Below are 23528 nucleotides of genomic sequence, written 5' to 3' on the forward strand. Positions count from 1 at the left end.
CAGCAGGAGACAGACTGTTCTTGGGTGCAGTCCCAAGCCAGTGTGGCTTCCCTGTTGGGCTAGGCTGGTGTATGTCTAGCCCAGAAGGTAGACAGAGCAAGTGTAGATTTTCATAAAATCATTCAATAGTTTGGGTTGGCAGGAACCTTAAAAAGCCATCTAGTCCACCCACCCTAGAATGAGCAGGGACACCTCACACTATACCAGGTTGCTCAAAGCCCTGTCCAGCCTGGCCTCGAATGTTTCCAGGGATGGGACATCTACCACCTCTCGGGACAACCTGGGCCAGTGTTTCACTGCCCTCATTGTAAAAAAACATCTTCCTTATACCTAGTGTAAATCTTGCCTCTTTTAGTTTAAAACTGTTACCTGTCATCCTATCACAACAGGCCCTGTGAAAAAGTATGTCCCCATCATTTTTATAAGCCCTCTTTAAGTACTGAAAGGCCACAATAAGGTCTCCCCTTTTTGGCCTTCTCTTCTCCAGGCTGAACCCCCCACCTCTCCCAGCCTGTCCTCCCAGCAGAGGGGCTCCAGCCCTCCCAGCATCTCCGTGCCCTCCTCTGGCCCCGCTCCAACAGCTCCGTCTCCTTCTGCTGGTGGGACCCCCCGAGCTGGAGGCAGCACTGAGGGGGGTCTCCCCAGAGCAGAGCGCAGCAGAGGGGCACAATCCCCCCTCGCCCTGCTGGCCACGCTGCTGGGGATGCAGCCCGGGGTGCCGGGGGCTCGCTGGGCTGCCAGCGCACGTTGCTGGCTCAGGGACAGCTTTCCCTCCCACAGCACACCCAAGTCCTTCTCAGCAGGGCTGCTCTCCATCCTTTCATCCCCAGCCTGTATGGATACTGGTGGTTGCCTCGACCCAGGTGCAGGACCCTGGACTTGTTGAACCTCATGAGGTTCACACACGCCCGCTTCTTGAGCCTGTCTGGGTCCTTCTGGATGGCATCCTGTACCCCAGGCCTGTCAACTGCTCTGCACAACTAGGTGTCATCCACAAACTTGCTGACGGTGCTCTCAGTCCCACTGTCCATGTCACTGATGAAGATACTGAACAGTTCTAGTCCCCACGTGGATCCCTGCGGGACACCACTGTCACTGATCTCCATCTGGACATCGAGCCGTTGACCACTACCCTCTGGATGCAGCCATCCAACCAATTTCTTATTCAACCAAACAGTCCATCCATCAAATCTATAACTGCCCAATTTAGAGAGAAGGATGTTTTGGGGGACTGTGTCAAAGGCCTTACAGAAGTCCGGATAGATGACATCCACAGATCTTCACTTGTCCACTGCTGTAGTCACACTATCATAGAAGGCCACTAGGTTAGTCAGGCAGGACTCGCCCTTGGTGAAGCCATGCTGGCTGTCTTGAATCATCTCCCTGTCTTCCATGTGCCTTAGCATAGTTTCTAGGATGATCTGTTCTGTGGTCTTCCCAGGCAGAAGTGAGGCTGAGAGGTCAGTAGTTCCCAGGATGCTGCTTTCTACCCTTTTTAAAAATGTCTGTAATGTTTCCCATTTTCCAGGCACCAGGGATGTCACCTGACTGCCATGACTTTTCACATATTATGGAGAGGGGCTTGGCAACTTCATCAGCCAGTTCCTTCAGGACTCTGGGGTGCATCTCCTCAGGTCCCATAGGCTTCTCTATGTTCAGGTTCCTCAGGTGGTTGCTCCCCCAGTCCCCAGCCTTGCGGTCCATCCACTCAAGGGGTGTGGGGAGAGAGGTTGCCAGTGAAGACCAAGCCAAAAAAAGTTGTTGAGCTCCTCAGCCTTCTCTTTGTTTGTTACCAGTTTGCCAGTCTTGCTCATCAGTGGGGATGCGCTTTCTTTGACCTTCCTTTTCTGGCTGACATACCTGTAGAAGCTCTTCTTGGCACTCTGTGTCCCTCACCCAGCACAGCTCCAGCCATGCTTTGCCTGTCCTGACTCCATCCCTACGCAACCAGGCAGCACCCCTATGCTCTTCCCAGGATACCTGTCCCTGCTCCCACTGCCTGTGCTTTTCCTTCTTGCCCTTTAGTTTGACCAGCCGGTCTCAACTCAGCCATGACGGTCTCTTGCCTTCCTTACCTGATTTCTTACTCCTGGGGATCAAGAGCTCTTGCACTCTAAGGAAAGTATCCTTAAACATTGGCCACCTCTGTTCTGCTCCCTTGTCCCTCAGGGCAGTGTCTCAGAGGGTCCTACTGACTAGCTCCTTGAAGAGCTCTCTTGCTGACTTTTGAGACCTGCAAAATAAGGTGCAACTACTTAAAAATGAGCTAAAGTGAGACTGCATTTCTTTGTGAAATCGCTGTTCTTAAACAGACTGCAGGAGGGGCCTACGTGATCCTTGTCTGAGAAAAAAGGTCGGAAGTCTGAGGTGAAATGACAGCTCACAAATCTGTGCCTTAGCTACTGACAAGCTTTTCAAAGTTGTAGGATAAAAATAAGCCATAAGATTTTACTAGTATTTTAGTAGAGTCAATACAAGCTGAGTAGTTTTCTATTTCATTACAAAAAACCCCAAACCACTGTGAGCCAAAAAATTTAAAATATATTGAGTGCATTAAGGCTGTGTCATAGGATTTGAAACGTTCTTGAGCTAACCTGATGTCATGTTGTGGGTCTTCGTATCTCTTCTTTATTTGCCTGCAGCCTGTCAAAACGATTCCAGTAAGCAACTGACAGAAGCACTGGGCAAACTGTTTTGTATCGCTGCATAGACTGTAGCATCAAGGAAGCAATGTTTTAGTAATGCTTTTTCACAGCCCTTTCTGATCATGTTCTCCTACATTGTCAATTCTGATTTTCAGAAAGAAATCCAGACGATGCATCTGCTTTCACAATGCTTGGTTATTTGAATGAGTATCTGCATCTAAAAAAGCAGGCGGCGGATGCCTATGAGAGGTAAACTATACACCCTGAGAAGTTTACTGATAGAACCTCCTTGACCTCTTTTACCATGCACCAGCTGAAAAACCTAAGGGTTTTTCTTTTGCTTTAGTAAACCTTACTTTCTCAATCCAACAGTACATTTCAACTAAGTGTACTGTGAGGGGAAGTGTGGGGATGTTCTTTTATCAAATTTGGAAATGCAGAACACAGAGCCAGAGAAGTAAAGGCATTCTTCAAGGCTTGCTTGTCTCACCGGCACATTTAGCTAATTCACTGTATACAGTTTACCAAAGCAAGTTGTAAGCTTTGTTTTAGTTTTGGTCTCTGTCCCATTCTAATTAATGGAGGTGGTTGGGCTTTGTTTTGTTTTTTTTCTTCTCACTTTTCAAATGGTAGGGGGACGTGGTGAAGGAAACCATGTTTGGTGAACGCGTTTGCTGGTGCATTAAAACAGTAAAATAGTCTCTGCTTGTGCTTAATTAGCATAGAAAAGCCTCTGCATAAAACACTTGTCCATTCTGCTCTGAGAACTATTGTCAAAATATGCGTGATGTAGCCAGATGGTAATTATTCTTAATTGCGGTTATTCTTAGGGCAGCTTCATTGCTGAAAAACTCCGAGGACACTGAGAAATACAATATAGCAATGCAAAACTATGGCAGGTCACTGTGGTAAGTGTTGTTGACGTATTTTCCCAACCCCTAACGTCAGCTTTGGATGTGGCAAATGCAGTGGCGCACAACAAGGGTGAGGCTGAAAGGTGAAATATGGTTGCTAAAAATAATCTATTAAACATCATTCTTAATTGTAGAAAGGTTTGACTGAACTTTGTATGTGCTCCAGAAATGAGTAATGTATTTAAAAAACCGCCAAACAAAACAGATTGCAAGGAATTGCTATATGTCTTCACAGTTTATAACATACCAGGGATTCCCTTATCATCAGCTTGATACTTAAGTGCATTAACATAGTCTGCACAATGTTGCTGTTTTATAGTCTCCAGGGTATTTTTTACAATCTCCACACTTAATACATGTAGTAGGCTTAGTCTGAATAAAATAGTTCCTTCAAGGTTTATTCGAAATCGCTTTTACCTGTCCTTTGAATTTGTGTTGATTTGTATAACCAGAAGCACGTGGAGTTGGGGTGTTGTGTACACGTATGTGGTCTTTCAGCTGATGATTGCTGCAATCCTACTCACAATTTAAGTTCCCTTCACAGTTCCCTTCAGGTTCTCAGGGAACGCAGGACACAAATCTTAACAAATGAAGACTTTCAGACTTCTCTTTGTTTTGAGGTAGCTCAAGCTCTGTTAATCAGATACTTATCAGCTCTCTAGGGAAACGCTATATATTCTTAAGTTTCCATACATGACACTGTAACTTCTAGGCTGTGATAATATGACAATGCATTATTTAACTTCAGGGAAGATCTTAACAGCAGCTCTTCCATTTTCTGTAGTCTCACATCCAAGCAGTATGTGTGGCGATTCCTCTGTGCAACTCACAGAAGGGCAAAGCTCCAGTCACTAATAGCTAGTTCTAATAAACACAGCCTCATGTAACTTCTTCCACAGTGGTCGTACAACACAAGAATGCTCTATCTCTGCCTGTATATGCACTTGCCTGTCTGTGCATGCATACGTTGATTTGCTTTTTTCATATTTCTCCTTTGCTGTTTTGTCCCACTCCCTTGTGTTGACCATTAGGTGACATCCTTACATACAGCGGTCATGCAGATGGGGAGGATTTTTTCTTATCAGTTGTTCATCACGTAACAGATAGTTGGAGAGAGTAACTGCTGTAACAGAAGGAGGAGGAGGATTATTGCACATTCTTGTCCTGATTTTTCCAAGTGTCTGCTTACAACTGTTGTGGAAAAGAGGATACTGGTCTGCAAGGCCAGCTTGTCTGAATCATAGCAGTCGTTACTACATCCTTCATACCAATGACTGTTTTTGTTTTTACAGTGCCCTGGGTCAGTGTGATAAGGCCATTGAGGTTTACACATCAACACCCCTAACTGATTTTGATGGCATTGTGGGGATAGCATTAGCCTACTTCAAGAAAGGACTCTTACAAGAAAGTATCAAGGGTAAGCATCTGTCTAATTCAAAGCATTATGGGACACTTGTCTTGAGATTAATCTTAACAAAATTTGTTTGTCTGACCAACCTAGCTGTAGTTCAGTTTATTTCACTCTTTCAGTCCCAATGCATAAGTACAAATTCCAGAACTATTTTAATCATTAGGTTGTTCAGCAGTGTGCTAGAACTATTCAAATATGCAAAGGGAAGCTACATTTCTTCACGTGGTTGAGTCTTGTCCATTAAACTGTTGTGCTTTTAGCTCCCTTGTTCTCAAATGAAATGTCTTTCCTGGAAAAATCAGTTCTCGGTGGGAGATTAATGTGTTGTTCAAAGCACTTTAGCTTTGGTGATAAATATAAGTGCTATATTGTGTTCTGCACTGCGAAGGTGTAAGACTTCACAAAAAGGGATGCTGAATTGTCAGTGTAGAAGTGTAAGCCCTCACAAAGGAGCAGGCAGCCGAGCATTTTAAATAACTCTTAGTTTTTAATTGGAGTGATGTGTGCCCATCTGAAGTACTGTTTCATAAATAAACTATCACAGGGGGTATTTATACTGTCTTCTTTCAGGCTTTTTCTAGGTTTCCCAATACTGCTATTCAGTTCTGTTTCCACTTGCTACATATTAAACAACTCCCAGGCTCTAAATAGCCCTGTAAATCTGGCTTTTCCTAACATACGGTTACTTCCAAAGTCTTAGTCAACTTTTTTTGTGTTTTGCCTATGATTTGAGGTGTGAAAATACAGTGAACCTGAAACCAAAGTGTCTGTGTGTGTGTGTTCTAATACCATGCCTTTCTAGAGGCTTTATAAATGTTGTAGGTTTTTTTTTCCTACTTCAATTCTGAGCCTTGAATTTTCACCAGCCTATGAAAAAGCCTTGTCTGTTGCTGAGTCTGAACAAGATAAAGCGCATATCCTGACTGCCTTGGCAATAATAGAGTATAAACAGAATAAAGTGGATGCTGCAAAGACACTGCTGTTTAAATGGTGAGTGGAGGGAATGATAATTGGTATATGAAGATTTACTGTACTGTACTGCTGAATCCTGAAATTTACTTTTTGGGGGATTTCAGGTGGATATTTCCTTTTTGTGTTGCAGAGTGAAAGTGGGAGTGGATGCAGTGTTCTTCTAAGCTTATTCATATGATATATCTGTTTTGTTTTATGTTCTGTGTCCTCTTCCATATTCTTAAAGCAGTATGGAGTGGAAGGGTTAGTGGGCTGGGCAGTTTGGATATCTAATATCCCTGAATGGTAGTTGTAATAGGTTTACTTTTAAGATAATATTAATCTGTAGTTGTCCTAAGTACTAGGCAATATTTTTGCTCTTTAGCTGTAAGAAATCTAGATGACTAATGAAAACAATTTCAGTTTAAATAGTCAGAAATCTCCAGAACAATTGTGTCCCAAGCCTCACAGACCAGGGCAGTCTTGCAGCTTCCCCATGAAAAGAAACAGATCAGTATCAGTTGTTCACTTAAGTAATGAATGTCTTTTTTTCAGAGCTGTGGAGGCTAAAAGCCTGTGCATCATTGTTAGTCTCCGGGTAGCTATGGATTGAGAGCTAACATCTCAGCCTCTCAGGATCAGCTCCCTGTCAGTAGAGAACTCCAGTAGCGGCTGTACAGTCTCCACCTTGCCAGCAGACTCCTGAAGTTACTGAATTAGTGCAGGCCTATGACCTAGTACACTCTAAATCCTGAGTAAATGATGATTAAACCAGCTGGAAACCTGCTGTTTCCTACATGCTGTTAGTCACTGCAGACTTCTATGTTTGTCATAAACATCAACAATGAGAGTTTTCTAGATGACGTTAGTTTTTTGTCTTTAAATAAAAAAAAGTAGTAAATGGTTTAGGAAAGTAACACTACAGTGAATATGTCTAGATCTGAATTGGAAGTGCAGTGCTGCAAAGGTATACGGTGGATTTTAGTAATAACAACAACAATGGTGCATTCTAGTCTAATAGACAGATGTCTTCATTGACTGGAATTCATGCTAGACGACTTACAGGGCCTGAGAAGAACCGTGAAAAAGAAACTGCCTTTCTTCTTTTCTCACGGCCACCTTGGCACAGAGTTTTTTAGCAGTGAGTCTGTCTCTATAGCTAATATGATAGTATCCTACTTTTTACTTGCTGAAGGACAGTGCCTCTGCACCAGATAACATAGCACTGGCTATTCAAGTTTATATTTAACAGGTGCTAGGGACTGGAAACAAAACAGAATCAGATTTTTACATTGTTCTCTTCTTTTGAAGGCAAAAATAATCTTTAAAAGCTTATTAGGAGCCTTTAGTCACCTGGTAAGTGAAAGTAAGCAACATTTCGTTCTGTAGTTGGGCTTAAGACATTACAGTGAATTAACTCCAAATTACTGCTGCCATGGACTGTTTTGTTATTTACCTCTGTTCAGTTTGTATTGCAATTTATTGTATTGCCTTTATTGTAAGGACACCTCTAACTAGTACATCAGTTAAGGCCTGTGATTCTGGTTGTTTGTACTGAGATCATGGTTTGTTTTCACCAGAGTTGAAGACCAGGGGATTAAGTTAAGTAATTTAGGAGTTTTCCACCTGTACTAGAAAAATATAATGAAAAAAAAACCAACAACCCAATGAAGCGTATCTAGTAGGTCTCCAGTAAATCTTGGTATACTATTGGTGTGTGGTTAAACTGCCTCTCATAACAAAACAAATGGAACAGTGCAACTGATAATGGTACTAAAACTAGATGGTGGAAAGCATGCTCGAACTACCTTATGCTTGAACAAATCTTAATGTAAACTAAGGCGTAATTTCTTGCAACATCCCTGTTCTCACAGAGAGCAGTTCTATGTAGCAGGCTCATTTCTGGCTTTTTTTTTTGCTGGATTTCTGTTGCAAAGCTGTAAATAGGAACACTACAACTCAGATTTGATACTAGTTAGAAGTACAAGTGTCTTCAAGAAAAGAAAATAGTTGTCAGTGTTAAGTGTTGTCTCTTACCGTTCATTTTATGGATGCTGCTGAAGGACAATTAATGTGTCAGTCTTGCCAAGTAGTTGTACATTATAAGCTTGAGTGCTGAAATGGCACATAACCACTGCTGTTTTCCATATCCTAAGACCTCAAGAATACTGATATAGCTTGATCCACGATCTGACAGTGAGAGGCTGTTGATTCTGTATACCATACCTGATACGTAGGAGCAAGAGGACTCAGAAGTAGGAAATGCTGTAATGTTAATAGTAAGTTTAATTTATGCTCCAAAATAGCGTATCCTTCCCTCCCTCTGATTCAACAGCTCATTAAAGGAACCTAGTACGGAAAGTCTGAAGGCTTTGTGCACACTAGGACTGGTAAAGCAGGATGCTACACTTGCAACAGCAGCCCTAAAAGAATTACTGAAGCATGAAACAGGGGACGATAGGATTTATGAGAGGTGCCTTATTGCATCTGCTGTTTATGCATTGCAAGGTAGAGATGTGGGGGTCCAGAGAGAAGTCTCCAAAGCAATACACAGGTATGTATTTTGTCTTTCTTTAGGTTGTTTGTAAATGTATTGCTTTGATTACATTGAATAGCAAGCAAACCTCTGTTCACTTGGAACGTTCTTCTTTAAAAAAAAAAAAAATAATTGTTTTTCAAATGTGACGTGTTCGCTTAAGGTTGTAGCATCAGCTGACAGAAGCTTGCTTTCTGATTTATGAGATCAAATGGCAGAAGTTTCACAGCTCATTTGGGGTTTTCTGGTTTTGTTTTGGTGACTTCTTTGGTAGATAGATCAGTTCACTGTTCTGTGAAAGCATTTTTCATCATATGTAGCGGAACTTTCAACCTAGAAGAGTCTCTAGGGCTTTTATTTAATATTTAACAGCCTCTGAAGCTGTTCCTTCCATTAGCTAAATGTCTGTGTTTAAGTACATTTTGATTAGCCTTAACATTCTAGAAAGGGGGAATTTTAGTCAATGTCTTCAAGCAAAATGCACCTCATAGTCTCTCCAGGTGTTTTCAGAAACTCTTCTTCATGCAAATAGTTTTTCTCCAACTGCAATTAAAATTTGTTGTTCTTCACACTATGAGGACAAGACCTGTAGTTCTAAAGTTGGGTTTTTTTCCATGAGTATTAATATGCATATTGTACACTTTATTTCTTTAGCCAGCAGTATAACTTCAATATTGTGTTGTTTGTTTTAAATTGCAACCCATGTCTATTATCAACTGCACTGGGTTGTTTTCTTAATAAATAAAAAAAAAAAATAATTGGGATTTATAGCAACTGCCTACCGAGTTATGGAAGACCAGGTTCATATCTAAACCAGTCTAACATCCTTGTTGTTTTTCCAGTCACCCTGATAATCCTGCCCTCTGGTCTCTTCTGTCTCGACTAGTTCCACTGTATGCATCACAAAAGGCAAAAGTAAGTGCATTACTGTAATACACGTGTGCTCTTTACATCCTGAGTAGTTGTGTTTCTTAACTGAAAAAAAAACACCACACCATCCTTCAGTTCACTAGTTAATATGAAAACTTAAGGTTTACGTACACAAGCACATGAGAGCAATGCACAGGTACATACTGAAATTACATATCGAGTTATTTGCATCTTTCATGGAGTAGCAATTCTTTATCTTCTTGAAATAAACTTACCGGAAAAATCTGCTAGAACTATACCAACAAGAAAAGGCTGTACTATGTATATTTTTTTTGTTTGGTTTTACACATGTTTGTATATAAATACATATTAGGATTCATGTATGTTGAATTTGGTTAATCTAGTCAGTTTCACTTTTTGCATTAGCCAGTGTTTCCTTGATGTTTTTATGCTTATTATCAGCTCTTCTCCAAATAAATACCCTTTGTCTTAATTTTTGTCAATTATGTAAACAGAAATAGCACCTGAAAACAAACTTCTTTCTATATGGGGCTAAAATTAGAAACACAATGTATGGATAAACTCTAATCTTGAATGTCTCTTCGTAATTCTTAATATAGAAAATGTGCTGTAGGCAAGGAAAAGATCTCATTGTGCAAACTTTGTGTTTCTGATTAACAAAGATAAAAAGATCTTGGTATTACATTTTGTATAAAATGTCTTAATTAATCAGTCACACAAATTAGTCATATAACCAAATCAACTATTTTTTTTTTTTAATCTCACAGGGGGGAGCTGTGGCAGGAAACATTGCACACGTACTTGATGTAAACCATGGAAAGGTTTGGCTTTCTTAAAATGTGGATTTTATAATTCCATACACAATCCTAAAATTAATTCCATAAACATTCCTAAAATTAATTCCATCTGATCAGTTATATTATAGTGTTAAGTCGCTTTTATGTTCTGTTTTATAGGAAGCCCTACTCAATATTGCAGTTAATCAGTTGGCAGCAGGATGTCACATGTTAGAACATGAGAAAAACAATCCCCTGAGAAATATTCAGAAGGCAATCCACCTCTGTCCAGGTGACTCTTGTTCACAGACACAGTATTAATTTTTTTACCCATCAGAAACAAAATTACTGTGCTAACAAAAAAAAACCCCTACTTTTCTTGGGGTTTTTTTTGTTGTTTCTTGGGTTCTTTTGTTGGTTTGGATGTTTAAGGGAGGGTGCTTAGGGTTGAAATTCTGTCATTCCAAGTATGGACATGAGGAATTAAACCAGACAAGAAGACAAAAATCACTGACTCTTAAGGCTTGTTCTGAAAACTTGTGGCATTTGTTAGTGCCTCAGCAGGAGAAGAGATAAGTTTTATTTTGTATATTAGCCAAAAAAGAAAAAAATCTTATTCCCTCAGAGTCAGCGTGCTACAGCAAGCAGAAGAGAACTGTTCATCTAGCTTGAGAAATTGGATTGTAAATGTTCTGTTACAATGTGCTGGTTATGGACTATAGGCAGCTGTTCACCTATTGCTAAATGGTGATCTTCATTAAATGTATGAAGTGCAAAATCTAGTGGGGTTTTCAAGTGCTAATTTGCACTTGATAGTGAAATACCAAAACGTTGTTTCTTCTGCAGTAATTTTGCATTGATGCATTAGTGTAGCTGCAAGTTTAAAATATCAGTTACTTTCCTGCAGGTACACACAAGACTATGACTGCTATTCAAAAGCAGTATACTGTACATTTTGCTTCACTAGATCTTCAAGCTCTGTTTCATTTTACTGGCAAAAGTCACCACCTTTGGGATGAAAATTTACGTGGGTGAAATGTTCAACTGACGTCTGTCCAGTTTAGGACAGAGACCACGCTTCCAGGTCATGGTTGCTTGGTTGGGGTAAAGCTGAGACTGTAATTAGCTGACACTAGTAGGACTCTATCGCTGTAACTTTCATGCCAGTGATCAGAGAAGACTGAATCTGTATGACTGAAAGCTGCGGATGGCGTCCTGGAATTTTTGCTGCCACTATTATACAGCACTTAGTGGTAGTCAAGTTTAATCTGTGCAGTCAAGTAAACTGGCAGCTTCCGGTTAGCACACCAGTGGCTATGTGAAAAATGCATTAGTTGGCTTTAGAAACAGCATCCTCATCTTATAATTTGGAGAATCTTGCCAGTTAGGGGCAAACAGTCATCAGCCGCCTTCAGCTGAGCTGATGTAAGGGTCTGATTGAATTACTTGAATTATTGCTATCTCTTTCTTACAGCGTGTGGGTCTGATGGCTATGTTTTTATGCTTAATCTGGTAAAGACTATTCTAAATGAACTACCAGCGTATTTAGAATGCACATGAGTTGCCTTTAACCATGCTTTTCTAGATAATCCTGCTGCCTGGGCAGTGCTAATGGCAGCCTGTCATGCTGAAAACACCGTTGTCTGTCTAAACAACACTCAGCCAAAGCGAACAGATCTAGAGATGACACTTGTATCTACGGTTTCAGCCAAAAGTAAGCTATACAAGTTTTCTAGTTTAAAAAAAATAAAATGAAATGCTCTAAGCTTGGAATGCTCTTCTGAATTTAAGAAACCTGCAAATAAGTTGAGAATTGCTTAGTAGTGGTTTGAGCTGTAACTGTATTTTATCACTTAAAAATGCTAAATCATAATGCACAGCTAGGGTTAATGACTTAATCGCAGCTTGCTTTCCCATCCAAAGCCTCAACTGCTTTTTTAAAATAGTACTTCTCAGCTCTGATGCCTAAATGGATGGATGGCTGGATTAGAGCCCAGGAATGCTGTATACAAGGAAAGGCTAAAGTACTCTTGAGTTCTGTAACTTTTCCAGTGGAGGGATAACCTCAGCTTCAGTCTTGCTCAACGTCCATAGTGTGTTGAAAACTGGAATTAAAATTTCATGTTTGACTGATTGTTCTCAAACCATTAACTCAAAAAGTGTATTATTTTTTTCACCTTTTCTTGCTTTTAATTTTGCCATCTCTTAATGTTCCTACTAATGAAGGAAGCCATGTCAGGTTAATACTCCTAAAAATTCTCCCTGACCAGATCTAGAGCATGTGACATGGTATGGCACCACAGCATATACAGTAATCTGGTTAAGTGTTTCATCTGTTTTGCAGCTGGAGAAAATAATCTTCCACATAATTATATACGGACTCTTGAAGACTGGTGTCTGTGTCAAGCTATTAGCAGTCTAGAGGAGACTGGTAAACTCTCAGAAGCTGAAGCGCTTTGTACCAAGGTATGGTGGCATCATACAGGCAGATTATGGTAGAATTGTATAGAAATCATGATTTGTGTGCATTTTACAGAAAGGTAGTCTTTGGATTAACAATTGTCTGTTTCATCGGAGGTACAAGATGCAATAGTTGTTGGTATTTTCCCCTCTCCCCAAAATACTTACTCTGTCTGCAACAGCAAAACTGTTGATAGGTGAAACAAGCAGTGTATGACATGACAAAGCTAAGTCTACCTTTATTTCATTAACCTAGTATTAAGCAAAGCATTAGAAATTCAAGGCAAGAAGTCTGGATAGGAGACTTACAGAGGACTTAAATGTCTTCTGCTTTGTTGTCTTGGTACTCTGTTTCAGAGCCACAGGTGGATGCTACAAGTTTAATTATTAAAAAGTCTTGAGGCAGCACAGTTGGAGGAGGGGAGTGGGGTGTTAACAAGCCTGAAGTGTGTGCATCTGTGTGTGTTTCATGTGTTTGGACAGAAGACTTGGCAAAAGATAAGCAGGAAAACAACTAGACTCAGCAGCATGCATCCCTGACTTTGGTTAAGGAACATGGCTAATCCCATGCAAATGTGCTCTTTGCTATGGCATTTTTGTATCAATGGGGAAGGGAGTTTAAAAAAAAAAAAACACCAAAAAACCAACAACCACCACCAACAAAAAGAACCCAAATTCTGAGAACATGCTGGTTTTCTAGGAGGAAGTACATTCTTGTCTCTTTGCTTGGTGAGGTGTTTCCCTTTTCTGGCCAGCATGTCTACTGACCTGTCTTACATTAGCAGGGATCAGAGACTTCTAGACACAGGGTGGTATCTGGGCATAGGGGAAGGTTATGGTGGGTTTTGGGTTTTTTTTTTGATAGATAAATAGCTTGGGCAGAGGACTGACAGTGCCTGCAGTTTGCAAAGAAACAAGAGCAATGCTCTCTGGAACCACAAACTGTCATTGACAGTTTTGGATCCCAGGATTCTCAGAATGCAATATAAGTGGGTATGATGAGTCAGGCACAGCAGTCGTTCAGTTTGAGACAGGCAACGTGATTCCACACTTGTTAATGGTGGAAAATTGCTGCAAGTACTAGCAGCTACTGTTGTGTTCAGAAAGTCTCTGTGTGTCCATGCATTCTTTGCAAAGCAGCAGCAGCCTGTTAAGGACCCACAGATAATGTATTTTGTTTTTTTTAAAAATGGGTGAAAAGTGCAAGTGTTGTTTCTTAGAACAGGTCTAGTTTGGGTATAATTCTGGGCAGCACTGTGATTTGAACAGGTAAAATGACATGTAATGTGACTTGCTCCACGTGCTTCACCTGATGAGAAGGGTAAAGCAACAGATGGCTGGTTTTCTGTCTTAGCTTTTTTGTGTGAGTCTGTTCCGAAAAATACACTATGAATATCTGCTGTTATTGAACAGGAGATGTTTAGTGAAATGCTTCTCTTCCAGTAAGAATAAAGCAACTTAGCTGGAGAACTGAAATTGCTTGGAACATACTCAAGGACAGGTTTTTGCCTCCATTAACACAAAACTTGTAATGATTGTGAAGCCAAAGGAGAACTAGAGGTCCGCCATTTACCTATCTCTCTTTCAGAAACCTCTAAGGGTAAGACAGGTACCAAATTCAGGATAGAATTCAAACGTATTTTGAGGACAGAAAAAACGTCGTTATTTTCACATGTCAATTTCTGGAACGCATCCTGAGAATACTTTCAATGCTGTTTTCTGTAAAGACCGAAATGAAAAAAATCAAAGTATCTTCTGATATTTGGAAATGATAATTCTGATATCATGTTGAGCCTTGTTTTGGTTTTAGGGTTTAAAAAGCTGCCCTGAGCACCCAGCTCTGTTTTTGCTTTTGAGACAAGTTCAGTGTAAGCAGCTGTTGCAGTCTCACAAAGAACTTCCAGACAACATCCTGGAGGAGCTTCGCAAGACAGTCATGACCAGTTCTACTTCAGTTGCAGCCTGGCAAGTAAGTTTGGATCCTCTCCCTGTCTTTGGTGTGCTGCTCTTAGTGGAGCATGCACTATAAGTGGGTGAGAGTTTATTTCACTGTTTGCTTTTATTCGTCTGCTGACAGCCAATGACAGAAAAAATAACTTATATTCAGTTCTTCGTAAAGTTGTAACATTTTGTTAACTTTCTTTAATAGTTGACATAACAAGGACTGCTCATAAAAGCAAGCAGACATGGAGGCAGGAGAATTACAAACTTGAGATAAACCCCTGGCACCTGTGTCTTTAGTGACCTGTGACTTGGGACATGAGCAGAAACCAGTGAAATGTTTCATAACCCATAAGAATAGGTGTAAGCAAATGGTTTCCTAATGTAGTAGTACACATCTCCATATTTAGGGTCTGAAAACCTGAATAAGTCTCTTTGTCCATAAGCTGATGTCAGGTGTCACCGTTCTTTTGAGTAAGTTGAGTCTGCAGGGAAGAGAAATCACTCCCAGTAACAGTGTTTACTCACTCCCTTCCATGGCATCACAAGAGATCATTTTTAGTTTAATGTGAAGGTGCCATAACTTACTTCATATGCTGCTTCTGTGAGACAGTCTGAGAAGTCTGTCTCACACATGCCAAGAGATCTTTCTGGTGATGCAGCTTTTTTATTTATTTATTTCCTAACCGTTGCTGTTAGTTACAGTTCCTGCCTTCCTTTACCAACGTTAGCAGCACGTTGTTTAGGAAAGCTCCATGAGCTTTTAGAGTCCTTTATGTAGTTGCAGCATTTATGGTGCTCCCTCTGCCTGTCAAACCAATAAAACCCTGTTTGTGGTAAGATTCACTGAAGTACATTTCAGTCTTAGAAAACTAGTGCAAAGCTGCTGTAGAGATCATTATCTCACTTATATGGCTACAGATACTCTTCCCTTGTGTGACATATAAGTATCATTTGTGGAAAGGTGCTTTTTTTGATGCATTTTTCTTTGGCTTGTGAGGCTTCATCTTTCTGAACTGCAGAACTCATTCAGACTGGATTTGCAAAACGCGAGGCCATGCAAGATGTGATTGTATCCTGTTTTAGTAATACATTTTGAAAATGGAATTAGGGCTTTTATATATTCTTCAAGCATCCCTTGCATAGCCAAGTGTCATCTTGCTTACAAGCAGGGAGAAGAAGTGAACTGAAGAGACCTTGAAGATCATCTAGTTCCAACCCCCCTGCCCTGGGTGGGGACACTTCCCACCAGCCCAGGTTTCGTTTTTTTTTTTTAAATCCAGGCCACAGATAAGATAGCTCTGAGGAAGATCTTTTCAGTCTTCAATTAAAGAAGATATTTTTCAGGGCTCAGATAGCATTCTGAAAAAGCCTGGCTGCTCCATCTGTTCCTAATGGATAGATCTATGCTTTTTTGTTTTCTGGCTCTAGACTTCCTAGGAGCTTGATAAACGTTTTGTCTTACTCAAAAGTATCCATCATGATGCCTTATAGTTTTACTAAGTTAGAGGGGCCCTTAACTTTGCTTTTTGCTTAAGTTTTTGGCTTAATGGTTCTTTTGCAAGATTTAGGAGTACTGCTGAAAGACTGATCTGATGATGTCTGTTCTTCTCACTGTGCTGTGTCTTACCCAGAAAATAGAGAAAAGCTGATCTGGCAGAGCTGCCATTGTGCCTTTGCATGAGGGTTCTCTTCTCCTTGCGTCTTGAGTGCTAGATATCTCCAGCAGTGAACAACTGAGGCCAAAGAAAGCTTTTTTTCTGCACATGAATGGATGTTTTACCTTACAAAGCAATCCTGCAGCTTCACATCAAGTTTGCACAATCTCACTAGTGCTAATAGATACTTTCTAGTGTGTCTCTTCTTAATGATAAATAACTTCTATGCATCAGAACAGGTTAAGAATTTTGCCCCTTATAACACCAAGCAGTCTTTAGCTAGCAAAAGCCTAAGGACCTTTGCTTAAAAGCAAGGGATTTTTTTTTTTTAATGTTTCTTTGTTTGCTTGGTGGCCCAGCAAAGGATATTTCTAAATGTGACTTATGCATCTTGATGCATATCATGTACGTGTCAGGGATTTGCAGACTTGTGGCTCCATCTGCTTCAAAAAATGCAACAACTACAGAATTAAAGAGGGGGGAAATAGATTCCTTTTCCTTCTCTTCATGAGTGAATCCAGGACATCATCTGCTGGTGGAGCAGGCAGCGGGAGCATGAAACTGCACAGATCCCAGTGTCTGCTTCCTTTGCCCATCTGGCTCCTCCAGCATGACCCTGCTGGGTCAGAAACTGTAGCCCAAGTCTACACCCATCAGCTGAGCTCAGGCTCGCATTGTAATGTCTTTCATGTTCTTGGCATTACTCAGATGGGCTGAAAAAACTTTTGTTCCAGGGGAAAAATTCTTTTCATCTTCCAGAGACAAATGAGGCACCACACAATGTTCTTCTGGTCTGAAGGATGACTTTGACAAAGCCGGTCATATTATTTGCTCACCCGTGAACGTTCTGCGGGTTAAGACAGCTGTCAAACAGTTGTCCATGGGTGGTCAAGGGAACTCCGAAATAAGTTGCTGTAGTGAGGTGTACTGCCAGCTCTGCAGCAGCCGACGATTTCGTGCAGGGCAGTGTGCAGTATGTTGTTGGAGTGAGGGCTGGGCGGGTGGTGGTGTTTGAGCTAATAGTATGCTGTTGTGCTCTTGTAAATTGAAACTAAATGATATTACCTAATGGATGTGTGTGTGTGTTGGTGGCTCCATAACTGGTTTTGTTGAATGTTTATTTTCAGTGGCTGGCAAAAGTATATCAGTCTCAAAGGATGATGGTTGGAGCAGAGATGTGTTACAGAAAGAGTCTGCAGTTGGCGTCACAGCAGGGCAGCTGGAATGGGAAGTTGTCCAGTCTGCTCAGGCTAGCTATGCTCGCACTGGAAGTCTGCATGGTAGGATAATCAAAATTACATAACTGCATGATTTAACAGGAGTTCATGGGATGCAGGACTTTGCAGTCTTTAAAGAAAGCCCCTGTTTAAATGACTTTGTTTTATGAATTGCAACTGGAGAATAGAATGAGACTGCAAGGGGCAGCAGGCTGGTTTTAGAATGTCTTTTTGTGAGAGGTTGCTGTGAAATCATCACATAGGACCACTGCGTACATAAAGAACTTAATTTGTACGATAAGGCTTATTTCTCTAATAACAGATTCAGTTTGATCATCCAAATTGACGTACCCTGCAAGTCTCTGTCCTTTTGTTCAGACAGCTGCCTTAATAAACACTTTTCCTGCACTGGTGCCTAGAGACTTCAGTCAAGTTTCAAGTAACTGTATGCTGTGTGGTCATTTCTAGATATGGTGCCTTGCCTTGAAGTATAAAGACAATCTAAGGGAAGTGTACATTGTGGTATAAAGAAAATTATTCTACTCCTTGCACCGAGGGGCCAGGTGAACCTAAATTCTTGGCAAGTGTCTGTTCTTTTTAAGCATTGTCACTTTAGAAATTTGAAGTGCACCTCCAGGCGTCTTTAAAGCCTGGTGTAAAAGATGGATACTGCTGTGATCTTGGCTAACTCTTTTTCATGTATTTTAACAGATGATTGAGCTAACAGCCATAATCAAAATCAGGCAATGGAACCCCATATATCCTGACTGCTTATATAAGAAAAGGCAGTTAGTTTTACCGAGGATAAAGCTGCAAAGCTGTTGCTTCTGGTGGGAAAAGAGAATCCCCCTCAGTGTAGACGAGTTTCTTTCTCACAAGCCATATGCTTCAAATGGCAGAATTTGTCAAGTGACAGGATTTTTCCTCCCATGACTGGGAGGAAACATGTCTGTTTTCTCATGGTCTGCTCCCTGTTTTCTGTAGCTCTTATATGTCTCCACAGGTTGCAAGGTACCTTCTAGCTTAATTAACACTATTTCTTCAAACGCTGGCTTGAATTGCCTGAGAATTTACAAGACTTTGTTTAAAAATGTAATTAGTATGAAATTGATTATCTCATCTCTGCTTTTTGCATGAGCAGAGCAGCTGATCAGTGGATTTCTGTTTGGTGTCTCTAATCTGCACTGTCTTAATGAAATGTGCAAAAGCCTGGTGAAAACCTTGCTCAGATCCAAGAAAGCACTTTGTTTGAAAATTGCTTGTCTCCCAATTATCTGTCCAAATGAAAATTTGGGCAGCCCTTCAAGTACAGTAATTTGAGTGCTATCTGGACACAATGGGGATAAGCCAAAAGATACAGGGATTTGTTCAGTAGTTATTCTATTAGGTAATTACCAGCTTGGAGTTGATTTTTACTTCTGGTAAAATACGTTGTCACTTCTGGGGATCAGTTCTACATTCTAGGATAGTCTTGTGCATGGGATGGAATTTACAAGGTGAAGAGCAAGCAAGGGTTGATGATTAAAACAAGCATTTCTAAAACATGTATGGAAAAAATAAAAAGATTCTTTGCATAAACAAGCAAGTGGAATGCTGGCAAGGCTGGTCCTAGAATATTTAGTGTGACCTTTCCAGGCTCTTCTAACCACTGTTTATTGTTGTTGTTGTTTTTTGTTTTGTTTTAAGAAATCTCTCTCTAACCTGCCGAGTACTTTATATAACTCAAACAGCTTGAATTAAACCTACTCTCTAGAAAGCTGCAAACAAAAACTGATTACACTACATGCTACAATAAAGCCCTTTCTTTTTTTTCTGTTTTTTCCCCCCATTTATCATAGGCTAATGTCTCAAATGAGCACTGGCCATCCTTGGTTCAGGAGGCAACAACTGAAGCTTTGAAGCTTTCTTCTTGCCCCCTGGCAGCTCTCCTGCAAGCACTGCTGCAGTATAATCGCAAAATGGGAGCAAGGTATGCATTATCTGTTAAGTTTAAATGGAACACACTGTCTAAAAGTACAAGCAGTCATTATCCCAGATCTAAGTCCAAGAACTAAAAGAAAATTGAAAACAGCAATTAGTTCTTGAAGTAGTATGGCTGTTAAAAGGCAGACGGGGGAAGGGGCTAGTAGTGCAGGGAGCAGGAAGCAGCAGAATCTTCATGCTTTTCTCAAAAAAAACCCAAACACGTAGGTCCTTCATACCAAGAAAAAAACAGCTGTAAGTTGTTTTAATAGCATGGTACCTTAATAAGTTAATCAGGTAGTCTATAGCTTTCTCAAAGATCTTGTTAAATCACAACAGGGAAACAAATATCACTACCCTATCTACTGCTGGGATTCATTTTGGTCCTAATTTGGGCTCACAGTCAAAGTTTGTGTTCGTTCCCAAACAGCCTGGTGCTCGTTGTCGCTTTTTGAGGAAGGGAGGAAGATTTGGGGGAGGGCGCTTGGAAGCATCCTACTTTGGTTACTAAGTCTGGTTTGTCTTTTACAGTATTTTTGCTTAAGCTATGGAAAGTTGGAGTGTTCTTGATGTTTTTGTTCAATAATTTCACCTGGTTTTATAGAAATTTCTAATAAACCGGCTTACTTTCTCTGTGGGCTTTTTAAAAGGTGACAGGCAGCCTAATGTGACTGTGACTGTTGTCAATTATAACAAAATTGGGCCGAAAACTTATTTAATCAATTAATGTCAGTCTTTGTACAATTTCAGATATTAGCTGAGGTGAACAGTAAGGTATATCACAAGATCTAATTGATCTGCCTAGGTGCTTCAAAATCCTGAAGCAAAAAATTAATCTTAACTACTAATATCAAACAAAAACCAGATGTAACCTTTCAACAGCCTATTAAATCACAATGTACTGGAAAATCACATTGCTTACACAGGACAGAATTCTTGAAACAAGAGCCAAAGCTGATGAAGCGCCAGTGAGTGAATATGACACCCCTAAACTTAATTGCCAGTTTTTACCAGATTTCTAATGACACGGTGAATGTGAAAATGTCTTGGCTGGCTATAAGCTGATGGTGTTGGAAGGCAGTATCAGCCCAACAGAATTTTAGACTTCGTGTAGTACTCTCTTCCAATTTCCTTCTCTCCAGCACTTTCACATTTTGCCTCTGTGTTTGCAGGAACTGCAGTACCTTTTGTGACTGCCTGGATTAAATACATTTGTGCAGAATATTGAATTTTCTTGGGATCAGTAAGATTTATTGTAGCACCTGCTTCTCTCAGGTGCACTGTCTTCAAAAGATTTGTTTCATAGCTCTTAAACAGGAGAATACCAGCTGTACTTGTTCAGCAGATCATGTATTGGAATCGGAGATTGTGCTGAGTTCACGGGCAGCGTGATGTTTGTCATGCTATAGCAGCAATCACAAAATCTGCTATGTCAATCCAATTTGGGTTACTTGCTAGTTAAAGCACAAACTTGAGCGTATTATGTTAAGCATAGCAACGGTGGCAGTAGTCTTTAGCGTTCTAGATGCAGCTAGATAGGAAACAAAGGAATGCACAGCTCTGCTTCCTCACTTTCTCGGGCAGTGTGGAAATAAGGACCTTCCCTTGTATTACTGCTGATCATCGTTGCTTGCTCTGGGATACTGGTATGTTAACATGTGTCCTAGTCATGCATTTGATTTGGATTATGTTTTGGTTATGCTTTTAACCATAGTGTCCGTGGCACGCTGGTACCTCCTGCGACATCTGTATGCCAAAGATGATCACGAGTTAATAGATGTAAGACAGTCCATATTATACAGAAATTCAATCTATTTACATTGAATCGTGCTTGCAGCTTGGCGGCGGGGTAGAGGGAGGGCAGGGAGGTGCTGCCTTGCCTGGTCTAGAGGTTGAAATGTTTAAGGATTCTGTACTGACAAAATGCACCTCAGTTTTCAAAATTGCATCCTGTTTGTTTGAAAGCCTTCCATTCCTCCATGCAATACTAATGAAAAACAAACAGTAAAATCTCTCTATAATCCAAACTGGCAAGAATTCTGCTAGTGACTTTTCAGTAGCCATGAGGACTATTTTATGAGAATTTTACCAGAACATATTAATGCACTAAAATTGTTAATTCCCTCTAGCCTGTCTGGAACAGTGTGGTATCATTGACCCAAAAGATCTGAACAGTTGAGTGCTGTACTTTCTGTGCTTAAGGTTCTTATTGTATCTGCAACGGTACATTATTTTCAGTACATAGTAAATGGTACATTAGTCTCTGTTGATAGTACTTCACAAATGGATTTGGTCATACTCACAAATCCACACAGCTCTTTCATTTGATGCAGAGGGGGGTGGTTCACTTCGGCTTGTAACTGGAATCACTTTGTTGCTGAAACTCTGAATCCACTCACCTAATAATCTCCTCTCTGCTGACGCTGGCATGATGAGCTCTTTTGCCCAGATTAAAAGCTGTTCCCTGGTGAAACGCTCAATCTGTAACAAAGTACGTTTGGAGGTACAACACATCAAGCAGGCTCAGTGTTGACAAAAATCCATACACAGACACATAGGTGCATAAAAACCCTAGAATTAATGAGTTTAGATGATCCCGATATCATCTCATTGCACTTGCATCTGCAAAGTGATCTGTGCTCTGCCAAGGAGTACAACAAAAATAATGGCTAGAGTAAAGATTTGCTTGATTCTACTTCATGGTTTTCCTTTTTAATATGTGTAATCTGATTGGATTACAAGAGAAGTACCAGAAGCCTATGAACATCTGTGAACATTAGCCTGTAATGGGAACTTTTTTACCTAGTAGAAACTCTGGAAATAGGAGGTGTGGAAAGTAAATCAAAGAAGGGTAAATTTAAGTGGGGGAGGCAAAAGGATACCTTGGCAGTATCTTGTTTAAGTAGCTGCCGAGAATGCTCCTGTTTGGCAAATCTAGATTTATACAAATGTACTAGCAGGCGGCAAGTGTGCGTCGTCAGGGAGATGGGTCTCATGTAGCTCTGCTTGTTTCATCGCCAGCAGGCGAGTCACTTGTCAGACTTCAGTCTCAGCCTCAAGTGACAAATGATGCTGCTGTAGTGCATTGCAAGCGGCTGCAGGTTTAGCAAGTCACTAGAGGGTGGGGTTTTTATGTGCCTGATGTTTTAAAAGGAAGCTGATGCGTAGTGTTGAATATGTCCTTTTTGGGCTTATGGGTTACTTAATCTTTTAGGGAAACTGCATAGCAGAAATTAAAATGCATTTGAGATTGCCAGTAAAACACTAACAGTAAAATCTTAAATTCTCAGTTTTTCATTGTTTGTTTTTCTCTGCAGGTGCTTATAGAAAATGCCAAAGCTAATGGAGATGTTAGAGCTCTGGAACTACATGAGAAATTGTCAGCAAGTGCCTAGTATGGACTATCTCAAGTGAAAAATTTTCCATTTGTGCAATTTAATCAGTCCATCTTCCAAGAACTTATGTGGCTTGTGCTTTTTTGATTTGTGTCTGGTTTTGTTTTTTTGTTGCAGCAACTGCAACTTTGTCTTTAGTTATATATTTTTTCTTGAACAAAAGTAGGTTATTTTCTTGTTGACATGGGTTCTGCCGTAGAAATACACTTTAGTGGAAAGGAAAACTCTGAATTTTGTTATCGTTTTCTTCCTGACTGAAACTTCAGTGCTACTTGCAATGAAGAGTACTTGTCTGTATTTCCCCCTTGGCCACACAGAGAAATACAATATTAACTGCATTGGCAGTGGTTCAAGGCTTTCTTGGCACAGAATCTTACTAGCTAAGTAGCAGCAAACTTTTCTCTTCCAGATACTGTAAAACACTCAGAGATTTAAAATGCCTGTATTGCGCTGTGTTGTGGTTCAACCCCAGCCGGCAGCTAAGCACCACGTAGCCGCTCGCTCGCTCTCCCCAGTTGCAATGGGGGAGAGAATCAGAACAGTAAAAGTGAGAAAACTTGTGGGTTGAGGTAAAGACAGTTTAGTAAGTAAAGCAAAAGCCACACGCGCAAGCAAAGCAGAACAAGGAGCTCCTTCCCTGCTTCCCGTGGGTGGGCAGGTGTTCAGCCATCCCCGGGAAAGCAGGGCTCCGTCACGCCCAGCGGTGACTTGGGAAGATGAACGCCGAGAGTCCGAGCGTCCTCCTTCTTCCCCCAGCTTTGTACGCCGAGC

At 40.7% G+C, this 23528-nt stretch overlaps 1 protein-coding gene across 1 annotated transcript in view; it reads left to right on the plus strand.

Annotated features, from left to right (window-relative positions):
• TTC37 (tetratricopeptide repeat domain 37) overlaps positions 1-22825 on the plus strand; it is a 50209-nt gene extending 27384 nt beyond the window's left edge. Inside the window, exons 26-40 of the mRNA XM_009884337.1 lie at positions 2801-2894; positions 3476-3553; positions 4852-4976; positions 5837-5960; positions 8257-8475; positions 9300-9372; positions 10116-10169; positions 10305-10416; positions 11710-11838; positions 12469-12590; positions 14395-14553; positions 17311-17463; positions 19239-19387; positions 21030-21141; positions 22680-22825. Of these exons, the coding sequence (XP_009882639.1) occupies positions 2801-2894; positions 3476-3553; positions 4852-4976; positions 5837-5960; positions 8257-8475; positions 9300-9372; positions 10116-10169; positions 10305-10416; positions 11710-11838; positions 12469-12590; positions 14395-14553; positions 17311-17463; positions 19239-19387; positions 21030-21141; positions 22680-22757 (1781 nt within the window). The 3' untranslated portion in view covers positions 22758-22825. The remainder of the gene's footprint in view (positions 1-2800; positions 2895-3475; positions 3554-4851; positions 4977-5836; positions 5961-8256; positions 8476-9299; positions 9373-10115; positions 10170-10304; positions 10417-11709; positions 11839-12468; positions 12591-14394; positions 14554-17310; positions 17464-19238; positions 19388-21029; positions 21142-22679) is intronic.
• The last annotated feature ends 703 nt before the right edge of the window (positions 22826-23528 follow it).

Source organism: Charadrius vociferus, unplaced genomic scaffold (assembly GCF_000708025.1).
Source record: "Charadrius vociferus isolate BGI_N301 unplaced genomic scaffold, ASM70802v2 scaffold744, whole genome shotgun sequence".
Taxonomy (NCBI): domain Eukaryota; kingdom Metazoa; phylum Chordata; class Aves; order Charadriiformes; family Charadriidae; genus Charadrius; species Charadrius vociferus.